Raw genomic sequence first — 16519 nt, 5'->3', positions numbered from 1 at the left:
GTAGTCGGTGCAAACCGGATGCGGAATACGTATCTACCAGTCATTGTTAGGATTCGAACCTGGTTCACCTGAGCCATCACGGCTTTACTTTATTATATTTTATTTAATAACCGTTGTTGTGCAGCCGACCCAATTTCTGGGTTTACGACTCTTATTGTTCAACTCCGTAGCCTTGCAATTTTGAGCCCAATCCAGAAGACAAGGACAAAACTTTACAATCAGTCCACTGCGGGACATTTATTTCCGGATCGTCAATAATTGGCAATTGCTATAGCTCTTGCTCAACGTTAACAATAAATTAAAATAAGAAGACGAAGTTATATATCAGTCGTTGTGTCGTGAAAGTATCGCTATGAAGGAGGTCCGCCAAAACGAGCAGAACTCTGGTGCAGAATATCCAACTGTTTTACAATTCTGCATTTTTTTACTGCATCGATCGATGCGAAGAAGTAGCTCTGAAATGCAGGCTTTTGCGAAATTCATATCGACCAACCAGAATAAAGTGAGAATGATCCAGCAAAACTCTCAAAGACTCAGCGCGAACAGATCAATCCTCTCGGCTACAGAGGCTTCTCAGACTACTAGCAAATCAATATTTTATAAAAATGTCGGTGGCAACTAAGAACGTGACAGAAAGGAAGGAATCGAGAACAAAAATAACGCTGTTAAAAACAATTATGAAAACAATACAATCATTCATTCCTGTTATCATGCTGTATCCAGGCGTAACATTGACCATCATTGCTAACCAATGCCTTTTTCATGAACTCAATATTTTTATGCATTTATAAATGTAATGATTTTAATGAAGAAAAGTGTGAAATATCGTTTCTTCTTAGGGTTTTGTGTTCTTGTAACTGTTCTATGTTTTATTTTAATAAGTTGGTTGTGTCCCGATAAAGCCTGTGATTTTTCCGGCTGGAATTATTCACAATTTAAATATCCTAGCTGGACTCAACTTAGTTTGAAGCATGTTGTAGCTGATAATCTCGGCAGGCCCTTGACTTTTTTGTCTCATCCCTTGATCAGGGAACGGATTAAAATTCCTGAAAAACACGACAAACTATCATTTGACGAATTAGTAAAATCAGATTTTCATTTTAACATAAAAGGCTCTGATGTCATAGTATTTTTACATATTCAGAAGACCGGTGGGACATCGTTTGGTCGGCATTTAGTACGAGATCTGGACCTTGAGCAACCATGCCAGTGCCGGAAAGGGCGTAAAAAGTGCCGCTGTTACAGACCTGATTCTGATGACAACTGGCTTTTTAGTAGATATTCAACGGGCTGGAAATGTGGTCTACATGCTGATTGGACTGAACTTACAAATTGTGTGGAAAGTGCTATGGACAAAAGTGATAAAGGATCAGCTAAGAGGAGGTTTTGTAAAACTTTTTCTGCTATTTTAATCTTTAATTGTTCAAATATTGTGTGCCCCTCGTAATTTTGGCGTTATTTTTCGCCAAGATTGGTGTCTAAAATAATTTTTTATTTTATAAACCATTTTTAAAACAATTAGAAGATAATATTTTTGCATCACTCCAATTCTTTTGCATCACTCCAATTCCAAAGTTCTTTACTTGCTAAAAGTTTTTTTTAAGAAATGTGCAGAAGTTTGCTTGGATGGGGTTTCGAGTTATACTCTTCCAGTAATTATTCACCTATGATCAGAGCCGGATTATACCTTTCATAGGCCCTAGGCATAGCCGTTTTTGGGCCCTCCGCTCCTTCCCCCACTCCTCCCCTCTTTTCAAAATATATGCTAAAATTTTCTTGCATATTTTTTTTTACATTTTTATTAATATGAATTTTAATTTACAAATTTGTTTATCGAACTTTATCTGCAATACCGACATACTGCCGATATTGCAGTTGTTGTTTTTAAAGCTAAATTATTTTTGTCAACAAATTTTTTTCTCCCAAGTTTTTCGTAGGCCCTAGGCACGTGCCTATAGGTTAATCCGGCCCTGCCTATGATATTTTTCTTTGTTTCTCTTCTGATGAGGAAAATACCCAATTGTCACCAAAACTGGGTGGATCTTTTTTGGGTGCGGATACTAATATGGAGGGGATATTTCCATAACATGATCTGTGGCAGAATAATTTCCAAGTCTTGCCAACTTCTGGGCAGCGGCCCGCCTGAAGCTAAAAAAAAAAAGGAAGAAAAAGACATTGTAGAAGGGGACCAACTCGAGAGGTAAAACTTGTAGCAACATCTACAAACTTGGGCAAATATCTACATGTTTTTTGTTTTTTTTTTTAATTTACAAATTTAAGATCTATTTGGCACCTTTGGGATTGTAGATGTCACAACAGACAGTGGCGTAATTTTGGGGAGGGTTTGGGGGACAAAACCCCCTCCGAAATGAAGCATTACTTGATTAATGTACTATTGTATGATAATTAGGATGTTGTGATAAAAAAGTTTTCATTATTAATTTTTTGTAATCTAAACATTTCGAATTAATCTATATATATGTATATGTATAATATATATATGTATATATCATAATATATATATGTATATATCATAAGGAGATAATCGATAACTCCCTATGCCACTGACGACAGATCAAGATACAAAAATATCCCCAATATGGAAATTTATTATCAATTAGGGGCAATAAGTTCTAAATATTTTATCAGGCAAGTTATTTAATGTGTTAAATTTTTTTCTCCCTTTATTATGGAGAAAAAAAAATCGTATAATTGGTAATGCAGCAAAATGCTGATAGTCAGCAAGATGATTTTATTGAAATTTATACTGAAAGTTTTCTGCTTTTTACTGAACCATATCTTTTCCTCAGCAGCATGAATTTTTTGGCTGGCAAATAGGTTTACTGGATAAAATATAATATCCATAAAACTAAAGTATAATTTGTGATTTACCAGTTAGTATTTGTAGTCTAGTTTTATGTTATGCTGGGCCCTGTGGCAGAATTTTATTGGGCTTTCTGCGATATACCTCTCTACTACTAATATCTTTCTGCAAGATATTTAAAAATAACAAATATGTGTGTCAGTAATTTAAAGTAATAGAAGTGTTAACTTCAAAAAAATTTAAATTAAATAAATAAAAAAATTGGATCAAATAAAATAATTTTTTAAATTGAATATGTGATATATTTTTATTCCAATATTATGGGCGTCATTCTTGCATTTTGTAGAAAGATAACAGACTAATTATTTCCTTTTTAGATAACACTCTAATTATTTCCTTTTCCACATTTTGTAATTCATCATCATATTAAAAAAATTAAGGAAAAAAATCATGTAATCTGAAGCAAAGCCATCCAGTTTGCTGTAGAGTTATATATATTTATTACATATCAATATCCAATATGCATCAATTTATGACACATATGAGCCGCTCAGAAGCCAATGCGGTTAAGTCCATTTTTTGATATTTTCTGATTTTTGGAAATTTTGATGAAATAAATAATAATCTTCTTAGTTATTAAAGGATTTACTCGTTGGTTACTTTTTTCTAGGTTAGACAGCCCTTTTTTTAATAGCTTCTGAATATATTGTATAATAATTTCAGAAGCCATTGTGAATAAGTCCACCTTTTATCAATATTTTTTTACATAAACTTTGAAATAAATTTCTTATTTTTTTCAGCTGCCAAAAGGTATAAGTCCTAAAATTTTTAAGATGCTGTCATTATTTCAATAAATACTTACGTTTTTATTTACACATCCTGTACATATCTTGTTTTTTTGCAGAGTTTACACCTCGGAAAAAGACTTTATACACTTTTCTAATTAAATTAATAAACCAAGAATTTTAAAAACTAATGTATCAAAAAATATTAATTTTCTCAATTTTTTTGTTTTGGACTTAACCGCATTGGCTTCTGAGCGACTCATATATGATACATATCAATTTATGATAAATTTGGAATGATTTATATTAACCTATATTTCCTTTATTAACAAAACTTATATTTTACCAGGTATTTTTATATAACATTACTACGGGAACCAGTTGCTAGATTTCTAAGTGAATTCAGACACGTACAGCGAGGGGCTACCTGGAAAACATCTCGCCATTTATGCCAAGGACGACCTCCTACCTTAAAAGAACTTCCTCTTTGTTTTTCCGGAGAAGATTGGAGGGATGTATCACTGAAAGAGTTTATGGACTGCTCTTCTAATTTGGCTATCAACAGACAAACCCGGATGTTAGCGGATTTAACATTAGTTGGTTGCTATAATATGTCTGCAATGCCTAAACAGGACAGGGATATCCTTATGCTTGCTAGTGCCAAAGAAAATTTGAGGAAAATGGCTTTCTTTGGTCTTTGTGAGTATCAAAAAATTTCACAATATTTATTTGAAAGTACTTTTCACTTGCATTTTCTTCAATCTTTTCATCAGCTTAATGAAACTCACGGGAGTCAAGCTCGTATAGCTGTTACTGAAGATGCCATTCGTTTGATTCGCAAATTGAATTATTTGGATGTTCAGCTCTACGAATATGCTACTGATCTGTTGCACCAGAGATTTCAAGTTATGAAAAATACAGACCCTAAATTTGAACAAAATTTTAAAAATTTAGGCAAAAAGAAAAGTGATACTGGTTTTGGATCAGGCTTAAAAGAGTCTTGATAATTTTTTTTGACCCTGTATGAGGTTTTAGCATATATGATCTCACAAATGGTTTTAGTGTATTTTTACATTTAGCATTATTATTTGAAGGGAGATAAAAAACATCTTTCATCCTTAATGGGATTTGTTTATTGAAAATTGTGCTAGTCATTAACAAGCAAAAATTTACTTTTAGAAAAAAATTTTAAAAATTAGATGGATTATCTGTTTTTAATTTTCTTTGAACTCATTAATTTAAAGCATTGTTTGAAATCTATATATTTTATTTGTGCTAATTTGTTTTTCAACAAAAATTATTGATCAAACATTTTTACTCCCGTTGTGGGTAATATACATAATAATTTACTCTACAAAACCTTTTTATTACTTCTGGTTTCTGTGTTGATAATGTCATTAAGTAATCTGTCTCATTTGATTACTTATTATTTAGGGGTTAAACATGCATGTTACCATATATACTAAAACCTTTTTGTTTTTAAACACCCTAAGTATTCAATATATTAGGATTTTTATTTTTAACTTTTTTTCTGTAATTTTAACACCAAATATTTTTTGTTTAGATTTTATATATTTACATCCCGTTTATGTGCAATTCTTATTGAGGTGCTTGTAATTTGTCTTATTAATCACGCTTTTTAGTTGACTACTTATGACTTATTGTGTTTTTTGAAAAAAATTTCTCTTTTTGTTTTTAGCCTTCATATATAATCATTATATGTGCTTCCTGTATATTCAACCTTTGTTTTAAATAATTTTTATAATTCTTTTGAAATTAATAATTTTAATTTTATTAGAATACTTATCACTTTTAATTATATTTTAATTACTTACTCATAATAATAGCTCATTTAAGCACTCAGATAATTATAAGTTTATTTTCATAGCTCATTATTAAAATTTTATTTCTCAGTTATACATTTACAACAGTTTAAACTATAAGTTCCAAGGTCTATTTATTTAAAAAAATTTATAGTGCTAATTATTTTGTTACATGCATATTTTTTTTAAGTTAATTTTTTGAATTAACTGTATAGTAATGAATAAATTTCTAGAGTATTGTTTATATTAAAAAAAATTTCTAAATGAATAAATTTAAATACTTAGTAAGTAAATTAATTGTATCTATGCGTTCAACAATTTCCCAAATAAATTACTTCAACTTTCGTAATTACTTAAATTAATTTTTCAAGACCCTTTCTTTATTTTATCTTTTTTCAGTAAAACTTTATGTCTATGAAATTTTGTGTTTTTGTGAATTAGTATTGATTGACTTTAAGAATATTCTCATTCTCTTTTGGTAATTTTATTTACTTAAAACTGTTATTTCAAAGTATAAGAATTTAATTTTTTTTTAAATGAATGTTGTTTTGCAATTATGAATGTTTGTGTGATTATTTAAAATATTTTGTGTTTTTAATTTTGTGAAGATTTTTCTAGCTATTATTTATACTAAGTTCTACTTATAACTGATCTATCCAGTATTTTTGTAATTTCCATATTTTGTATAAGTAGATTGAATAATGTAATAAGGTCAAACTTATTTAGTTATTTTATAATTAATAATGGCTATTTGACTTAGCATCATCAAAAACTTGTTCTTTTATTTTAACCACTTGAATTTCAAATCTCTTTAAAAAAAAGAAAAAATATTTATTTTTTATGGATTATCAGTTATTCTTGATAATTTTATACCTCTCTGGAATCTATTACAATTATTTGAATCTCATTCAGTCTTATTTTTTTAGATTTATCAATTAGTTTAAATTAAGAGTTATTTCTTCTGATATAATTCTTAAAAGAATGCCTACACAATTATGTCAAATCCTTTTTTATCATCTGCTTTGTTCTTACATTATATTTTACCCCACAAGTGTATGATAAATAAATTAAGTATTCGACTTATCTGCTATTTATGCAGTTACTTTTTTCTACCAGCAGTGTAATGTATGATTGTAGTTATGTTTATTTATTAGTTTAGAACTTTGATGGTATGATTTTTTGCTGTTTATCTTATGTTGGAATTTTAGTTTAATTCCCAGTGTTATAAATCCAGCGTTGCCAAACCTTATAACTAACTAGTTATCACTTAACTGTAAAATTATTTCAGGAAACATTCTTTTAGTTTTTGAGCGTAAAGCAAAATATTGTGTAACTGAAGAGTACACTAAAAGTTATATTCTATAAATAAAAGACCCATATTTATTATTTTAAACACAACTCCATGTTTTGTAAAAAATTAATAATTAGAAAGTAGTTTCTTAATTATATCTTTGTGAATATTATAAATCAAATATGAATTATTTTTCCATTAGAAAAGTAATATTTTGAAGCTAGTGGCATATTTTAGTTATTTTTTTTATTGATATTTATTTTAAATTATTAAATTGATATCTTTTGTGAGATATAGAAAAAAAATTCTCAATTTTATGTTGATTTGTCACTGTCACAAATTTTAGCTAAGAAAAGTTTTATTTCTTCAACCTTCTTTCTTTGGCAGAGCAAAGTTATATTCTATAAATAAAAGACCCATATTTATTATTTTAAACACAACTCCATGTTTTGTAAAAAATTAATAATTAGAAAGTAGTTTCTTAATTATATCTTTGTGAATATTATAAATCAAATATGAATTATTTTTCCATCAGTATTTAAAAGTAATACTTTGAAGCTAGTGGCATATTTTAGTTATTTTTTTTTATTGATATTTATTTTAAATTATTAAATTGATATCTTTTGTTAGAGATAGAAAACAAATTCTCAATTTTATGTTGATTTATTATATCATAATAACTCAATTACTCAATACAATATACTCAATTATGTTGATCATTTGTACTGTCACAAATTTTAGCTAAGAAAAGTTTTATTTCTTCAACCTTCTTTCTTTGGCAGAGCAACTTTTCGTCCTCGTTAATTTTTTTTAAAAAATCATTTGAAGAGTAAAATTTTTTTTTTTTTTAATTTTTTGGACTTTGTTTACTATTTAAAATTATTATAAAAAGTGTTTTTGATACTTATTATTAAAGTCTCAATCTAAATTTCATTTTTCACTTAATAACTATTTACTGAAAGAAAAGATGGTTGTGTAAAATTATGCTTCTTATTTCATTACTTATATGTAAAATTAGAGGAGCCATATTTTTTGACTTAATATCTTATGAATCTTTACTATTATATATTAGTTATACTGATATAATGTTGAATTCAGTGGTACTAACAATACTGATGAATTGAGTATATGTTCTCTTTGTACATAGTGAATATTTTTTTAATATAATAACAAATTTAACTGACAATCTTAGTATTTTTTGTTTGAAAAAGATCTAATATATTTGGCACACCAGACAATTAATTTTTTTTTCTGGTGTTTTTTTTTTTTTATTGTTATTATTTATTTACAAATTTCTAGTAGAATTTCTTCTGCAAATCAAAACTTTCTGTCGAAGGGAACAACTTTCAGTTTGTGTTAATTTTACTGAATACAATGTGATTATTAACTTGCTTGAAATGTAATTCAATATTTTAATTATGTGTTTAAGCTGTATGACTTAGAGTAGCAATTGTTTGAAAAAGATTTAGTTTCTTAAATCTTCATAAAAACATTTAATTTATTTTTAGTTATACTCTGAAAAATAAATATCTCAATTTAAATAAAATAAATAACTTAACTTTTGTACAGTCACAAAACTCTTATCTGAAAACATTTTACCTAACAGAGTAACTTTTTCAAATATTATCCTATTTATTTAAAAAAAAGGTTTATACGCATATATTTTAATGTTTTTTTTATTGCATGTATTTTTTTTAAACAGTTTTAGTGAAGTAAGTAACAAAAGTATTGTGTACACTGTTGAATTTTCAAATCGAATAAAAATGTGAGGCGTTATTGAGTTCTCATCTATGATAAATGCTTTAAAAAGGACAACTTTAAAGTTTGTGAAAGCTCATTCTCACCACGTGTGAGTCAATTCAAAGTGTGTTGTATCTTTCTCGTTATCATGATTTTCTGCCTGTACATTTCCAGAAATGCCGTGCTATCAGATTTTGTACAAAATAAATGCATTTTTGGAAAAATTTAGTAGTTGTCAATAAATAGACAAAAATTGGGAAAAAGGTAAATTAGTTTTTCTTAATTCTATAAAGCACTAATTATCGTCAGCAATATATCGCATGACTTATTAGGCATATGTAAGTAGTTTAATAGTTTAAATCAACATATATATTGATTTTATTGCAATTCTTACATGAACTATTATTTACAATAAATTTAATAGATTGCTATTTTTATATTATTATTGCTAAAAATTTCATATAGAATATTCATTCTTTTTATAATATGTAACTTTATTTTCTTATTCTTTTGCCAACAGTGTGTATTTTCTTTATTTACTTCACGAGTTATGTGTTTTTCTTAATTTTCTTGAGCAAGTTTAGTGTCAGCAACATACTGCATCTCATACAAAAACATTTCACATAAGTATGTCTGAAATGTTTCTTGATAAAATATTTGTAATTTTTGCTTAATAATCGCATAGTTCAACTAGTCATTATCTTGCATTTAACACTTGTATGTTGGAAAGATTGTGTATGGAATTAATTTTTTAAAATTAATAATTTAAAGCACTAATTTCAGGAATTGTGTTGATGATTGAGAAATATGTGAATTATTTTTTAATAATTATTAAGCAAGTTAATATTCTTTTTTTTTATTATTATCAAAATAATTGTCAGACTTAATTGTATATATATAATTATATATTAAGCATTTTGGTTGCTTTATAATAAAAAAGGCCATATAAAATAAATATTCTTCATATTTTTTTTTTTTTTTTGCTAAGTTCTTTAAAAATATTTTGATGAAAAATCATTAGTACTAAATCTTATTACTTATGCCTCCTGTTTTGAAAAACAAAAGGCCTTAATATTTGCAAAATCTGTCGTTCTTAAAAAAATTTGCTCTCTTGGAAGTTTATGTTGATACATTTCACTGCATTTTTCAAACTCTCTAGCATACAATATATTTTTAAGTGCAAGATATTAAGAAAATGTTAGCCATTGCATTTAGTACTCATAATATGTATAACTGTTATTTGCATAACCACAATTTTATATGAGTCATTTCTATTACTGTGAACGTTACCAATTTGTTTTGTGTGTATTATTTGAATCTATGTCACAAATCATAGTTTTAGATTTATACAGCTATTTAATGAAAAACAAATAGCTTTATTACATGTGCAGATGTTTTGTACCAGATATATGCCTCTTTGTGCCATAACCATGTCAATAATTTTATTGTCTATGGATTACTGTTACTGTACTAGAATTAAACATATCATTCAACACTGTTCTAACAGTGCAGAGAGAGCCAGGTAGTTACTTCTCTGTTTATCAAATAAATTTGCCTTCAATTAATGTATACATCTTTTACTAGTAGATTTGTTTTTGAGTAAATGTGTATTTTTTATATATTAAATCATATCACTATAATTCTGTAACACTTGGTCTTGTAATAAATTTTTTTTTGATAGATTTTCATGTATTGAATTAATTATTTCATGTATTTGAATTAATTTCAAGTTACATTTTTTTAACACATCTGGCTATCTCTGTCTTCCATACTGTGATGAAACCTAAACCAATTAATGGTTCTAAATATGATTATAATTAGTATATACTTATTATCCATTGATGTATGAAAATATTAGTGACTCTTGGTTACACCAAATTCGCACTACTCAATTTAATTTAGAATTTGTTATTGATCGAAAGGGAAAAAGAAAGGTTACTAATGTTAGTATGAGGAATCTCATTATTATAGACAAGTAATTTTTAACAAAGTGGTAAATATTTCTTTGGTAATTTTTTTTTGTTTGAATTTGTATTTCAAGCAAATGGGTATATATACCTTTAATATTAGTTTTTATGTATAGTAAGATTGTTAAAACTAATGAATCGGCTGTCTATAATGTCAGATACCATACTTTTTAATTGTAATTCCATTGTAACAGACTTACTGTTATAGATTTAGAAGAAGAAAAATCACAGTACTCTTCTAGAAATATATATAAATATTATTAATAATAATATAAATTAATATAAGCATGGCTACATTTAGTATGTGTGGCTTAGGAAACCACATGTGTATTTATACTTAAATAAAATATTTTTTCAAATATGAATGGTAAAATATTTTGTTGTAGTGGACAAGCAGTAATTATCTTGTTTTTTCATATATATTTGTATTTAAGCCTATTACTTCTTAACCTTCCGTTAGTCGCGCACTTGTTTCCGACATGGTTAATCGCGTTGCACCTATGAGGTGTTTCTGATTTTTTGAAAGCCAAATGAAATTTAGTCTAGTTTAAATAGTTAATTGTTACTAATTTAAGACTCATTAGAGAGATAAATATCAAAAAACTTATTTAGCGAAGTACGGAAGATAAATTTTTCTTGCTCCCGCGTCGAATCTCTTCCTCCATCACAAGATGTTCAACCAATTGACACAAGAAGGTTCTGCGGTTTTTTACTCCGTAACCATTTTCTGTGTATATAACTAGACCATTTATACCTGCTACGTTGAGTAGGACAGAAAATGAGATAAAATATATATATTTAATTCATAAAAATATTATATCCATAATACTTGCGTCAATGGTCGCGCTGCACCAGAGGGGTGATTTGAGCGGTTCCAACTCTCCATCGACATGTTCTAAGGTCGGTTTTACACGGACATTTGAGTAATCCAAAGTTAGGAACATAATATTAGGCTCGACCCCCTGAAAAATCTATTGACGGCAAAGGAGGTGGAAGTGCAGTAGGGATGCACCTGTGAGGTGCGCGCGACTAACGGAAGGTTAAAGAAATGCATATTTCTTTGTAGAAGTAATGTATTTCATTTAATGGAATTACAATTATTTTCTTAAAATTTTAACTGCAAACGCAATTTAAATAAAAGGAGCAAAATGTTTTACCTCTTACGGACAAACACATGAACGAAAAAAAAAAACTTTTCTCACATTTTTTTTCAAAATTGCAAATAGTGTTACTCATTGTATTGGTTACTTGCCTGATAAAATGTGTAGCTCAAGATGAATTTTCATGTGCGACTCTAACCACTCAGCATCCAATAGATATTTTTATAAATATTAAAGCACGAAAAATGTTCAGCATTAGTTCTAAGAAATTTTTGCCACTTGAACTTTTGAGATGAAGATTTCATATAAAGCTTTTTTAAAATAAAAGTTATAGACATTTGTTAGTTTTTAAAAGTTGTTTCCAGGAGTCACTCTTGATATATGAATCACTTGTGAACTATTTATTTGTATCTCTGATGAATAATTATCTATTTTGATTCAGTTAATTTTTAATCTTAACACTGTAAATGAAAACATTTTGTAAATAATAAAAAAAACTTCAAAAAAAAAAAAACTTATGTCATTTAAATTAAGATGTTGTAAATGCTCTGTACATTTAGGCTATCTCAATGCGACACATTATGGGCAATATTATCATATTACCAGCATTCTTTTACTTTTACTCAATATTTTAAAATATCCTGATCAAGGAAATCATTTGTTTTCATAATTTGAATACACTGCTGGGCAGTGTATTCAAATTAAACTGCATCTGAAAGAAATTATCCATACAATATATTTTTTTTCCATAAAAATTCTAAAAATTAGAAGGTAAAAAGTTGTGTCAGTAATGCTGGATTGATATGCAGTTTGTGAACCATATTTCCTTTTTTCTTATACATATGATTATGTGATCCATTTTATTTTGAATACTTGAGCTGTAAAAGCTTTTTAGAAAAGAAATTTTTTATAGTAAAATATTCAATTTTTATTCAGATTGTGACTGTTAAATACTTGAGGGATATCCTTATATAGTGTTCATCCAGTATTCCTTGTGAATTCCATATTTATTTGAATGTATTCAACGAAACATTTTATTTTGAATATTTGAGCTGTAAAAGCTTGTCAGAAAAAGAAAATTTTTATAGTAAAATATTGAAGTTTTATTCTTAATTCTGACTGTTAAATACTTGAAGGATATCCTTATATAGTGTTAATCCAGTATTCCTTTTGAATTCCATATTTGTTTGAATGTATTAAACAGGTTTCATGGTCTCGAATTGCCTTTGAAAACTTCTTTCGTTTTTAATTTCTTTCTTTTTACGTAGCAAAAATAGTTTATAGCACTATTTGTTTCCATTACCTTGAATATGTAGTGTCACAAGTTTTTTTTTTTATCTTCAATTTGGGACTACATGATTGCATTTGTTTTTTGTCCTTTTAAACTGTATGTTTAAATTCAATCTCAACATCTATGAATTAAGTCTTTCAGCAAGGGAAGCTATAGGTTTCTGTTACTTTTTTAACCTCCCTCCAATTTTAACTAATAAAAGATCGATGTAAATTTAAAAATTTATTATTTATTCTTCATATTTTCTTACTTGATTTTGGAAAACATTATGTGCAACCATTTTTCAGTCACAAATATTCAAGGAGAAATAAAAAAAAAAAATATAGTCTCTTTTGATTGTAGTCTGATAATACTTTTCTATATGAAAATTACTTTTATTAAAAAAAATAATTGAAATTTTTTGCTATTTTCAACAATTATTTATTTATGTAAATTTTTTATATGAATTATTTAATTCATTATTTGGGCAATATCCAGTGCCTTTTTATGTAGTGTATAATTTTAAAAGTAAATGATCTTGACAGTTAAATTTCCAAAATATTAGTAGCTATTTCTATTTCTTCAAAGTTATGAATTTTAACATCATCTCCTTGAACTATGTAATTTTTAAATATCTGAACCCAAAACTTAATAAGCAAATGCTTTCTAAACAATTCTTATCATTGCTTATTGTTTTATCTTTTCAGGTTGCAAGCTTTTAATTCAAAAAAGACACAAAAATGTAGCACCAGTGCTAAATATAGAGAAAAAATTTCAATAACAAAATAAGGCAATATTTCTATACCAAAACTGTTTAGTTTTGTGGTTGCAGGTTATTACATGTGTGTAATTTTAATTCATTGCATGTTTTTTATTCTACAGTTATTTAATTTTTTATCTTTTGTCTTTAGATTTTTCTTGCATATTTAGATTTTCTAAATTATTCCCAAGATTTAGTAATACTTTGTTCGGGAAAAAAAATTCTTCATTCTTCCTTACTTGCATTTATTAAGCACTTATTTTTTAGATTTAATAATATGCTTATCAACAAAACTGCATCTCAATCTATTTTGGTGTTTTAAACAATGTTTCATTTTAAACTGGAAAAAAAAAGGGTTTAACTTATTTACTGAGTACAGTTTAATAAAAATTCCATTAGTATATTATTGTCACTAACTCTTGATACGAGTTAAGTATATTAACTCTTATTGCTAAATAATTTACTCAGAGATACTTAATCAGGGCTTGCATGAATATTATTTGATAATGTAATTATTAGAAAATAGTTTTTAATTTTCTGATAGTGTAATTACAAGTCAAGACAAGTTTTTACATTAAATCTGTGATGTATTAACATAGCTCTTTTACAACATGTTGCTCCTAATAAAATATTGCATTATTCCGTGTTTTTATTTTTATTTATAGTAACAAAACTCATTAACAGTACTACGTAATGCAAATTAACATTATGAATAACTAGTTTACATTATTTTATTCTAATAAACTTTTTTTTAACTTTTGGTTATTTTTTAGACTGTATAAATCTAAAATAAATAAATGGATGAATGGGTTGACGCTGGTGTATATAGTAGACTGGGAAAAATGAGCCTTTTTTAAAAAATATGTATATATCAGTCTTTTGGAAATTTTTTCTAAGAAAAACCAAATGGTGTTCCTTTTATAATTAAAGTATTAGAGAAAGACATATTGAAAGGATTACAAAAAATGAAAAATAACATAATCCAATTATCTGCCTATGGAACACATGTTACAGGGCAAAAATAGTAAGTCACCACCAGCCACGTGGTAACTTAAAACTTGCCTGCTGATTGCTACTTTTTTATTTTTTGGGTTTAAATGCATTTTATTATTTTATTTTAATAAATTTGCAATTATGAATACTTTATAATATTTTGAAAATAACAGAATTTTACTCTTGTTTCTTAAAATTCTTCTTCATTTTAGAAATGATCCCCCGATAGATATTTGAAGAATTATCATGAGATTTTTTATGTATTATTACCATGAGATTTACTATGTTTTGAGTATTGCTTTAAAATAAATGCTGTATATTATTATTTAAATTTTTTTTAATCGTTTAGAATTTTCAATTTCTGAAACAGTGGCAACTAGCGAGTAGCAAAATTTCTTATTTTTATCCCATAACAAGTGTCTAGCAACATCTATCAATGCATTGTCAAAAAATTCAATATTGTTAGGTGCAGAGATGATTGTGCTCTGGAAATCCGGATTTTTCACTAAACAAGATCCGGAAATAATCGATCACATTTATGTATAAAAATTCTTGTATATTTTATTTAAAAATATTAGAACTAAAATTTATATTTGGCATCTCATTCATTTGTAAATATTTTTTCTGATAGAATTATAAATGTGATTAGAGATAAAAGTAAACTTATACATTCATTTAAATTATGCTGAATATAATTTATTTAGAATGTCATGTTTTGAAAATATCAATAATTTAAATTTTTAAAGATATTAATTTTTTGAAATGCATCATTAATGATTTTACTTGAGAAATTTTCGGGATTTTTGAGTTAGGCTCACAATCACCCCTGTAGGTGAATATGTGACATATTACTGAAAAATATATCTCTTTGTATAAATATATCTGAAAAATATATCTCTTTTGGCGAGTTCTTTCATTGAATCGGTTTTTATTAAATTATTGATTTGGCAAACTAAATGCTTTAGTTCTAAATGTTTTTTTTTAATATTAATAACCTTTGTAATAATAATAATGAAGATAATTATGTCCAGTCATTGAAAAATTGAAGAAGTTTAATTGGCATTTAAAAACAAGTGAATCACACTAGTGATTTTGCCAAGTTCTGAAAAGAATTCACAAAAAAAGGCTTGTTTGATCAGTAAAAAGGTCAATTTTTCTTCTTATTATCAAAATCTTATCTATCTGAATATCATTTAGACAGAAAAAAGAAATAACTAAAACATACTTTGTTTTTACTAAAAAAAAACCTAAGGTAGGAAAATTTAAATTACACTTTTTACAAGAATAATCTTTAGTTAAAACAGGTGGAATAAATATCAAGCATTTGAGTACTGAATTTACCACAGACCTGATATTTTGGCATTTCTACTTGTAATAGTGTCAGATTTAGACACATTCCCTAAATTATATGCATCAAAACTTACTACATTAGTTGAACTAACTTAAAATGTATTTAAATATTAAAACTTAAATTATATAGCTGAATAAATTTCTTTGTAAAACGGTGAAACTCTTTTACCCTTTAGCTTTTCTGAAGATGAAAATTAACTTGGATACTTAAATAATATGGTCATTTAGTTTTTTGTGTTAAATGTAATTAAAATTTGGATTCATTTTGCTTGAAAGAAAAAAACCTTAAATTTTAAGGAAATATTAAATTTCTCATCCGTTTTACTTAACACTCTGCAAAAGCTTATTTTGTAGACATGGAATATCAAAGCATTGTTCTTAATTTAAACGTTTCACAATTCGTTGAAGGAGACTAGCAAAAAGAAAATAAATCTTTAAATTTCTGAGAGAAAAAAATCTCCTATGCTATTTGCTTCATATTGAGATAAAAGGATATTTAAATTTCTGCTCATTACTTTTGAAATACTACATACAAATTAGTTTGTGCATACATTGTCTTATTATAAAAGATATTGTAAGATGCTTACTGTGAACTATTTTATTTAGCTTCCAAAAT

General features: G+C 26.9%; 1 protein-coding gene across 1 annotated transcript; it reads left to right on the top strand.

The window, feature by feature from the left end:
- The first annotated feature begins 602 nt into the window (after positions 1-602).
- On the top strand, positions 603-14202 carry LOC107439851 (heparan-sulfate 6-O-sulfotransferase 2). The gene is made up of 2 exons (XM_016052584.5): positions 603-1383; positions 3959-14202. The coding sequence occupies exons 1-2, from the start codon at positions 797-799 to the stop codon at positions 4611-4613; spliced, it is 1242 nt and encodes a 413-aa protein (XP_015908070.3). The 5' UTR covers positions 603-796; the 3' UTR covers positions 4614-14202.
- Positions 14203-16519: the final 2317 nt, after the last annotated feature.

Source organism: Parasteatoda tepidariorum, chromosome 2 (genome assembly GCF_982258835.1).
Source record: "Parasteatoda tepidariorum strain Cologne lab strain chromosome 2, Ptep-v5.0, whole genome shotgun sequence".
Lineage (NCBI taxonomy): Eukaryota > Metazoa > Arthropoda > Arachnida > Araneae > Theridiidae > Parasteatoda > Parasteatoda tepidariorum.
Note: the sequence above shows the minus strand (reverse complement) of the source record. Positions and strands in the feature narration are given on the sequence as shown.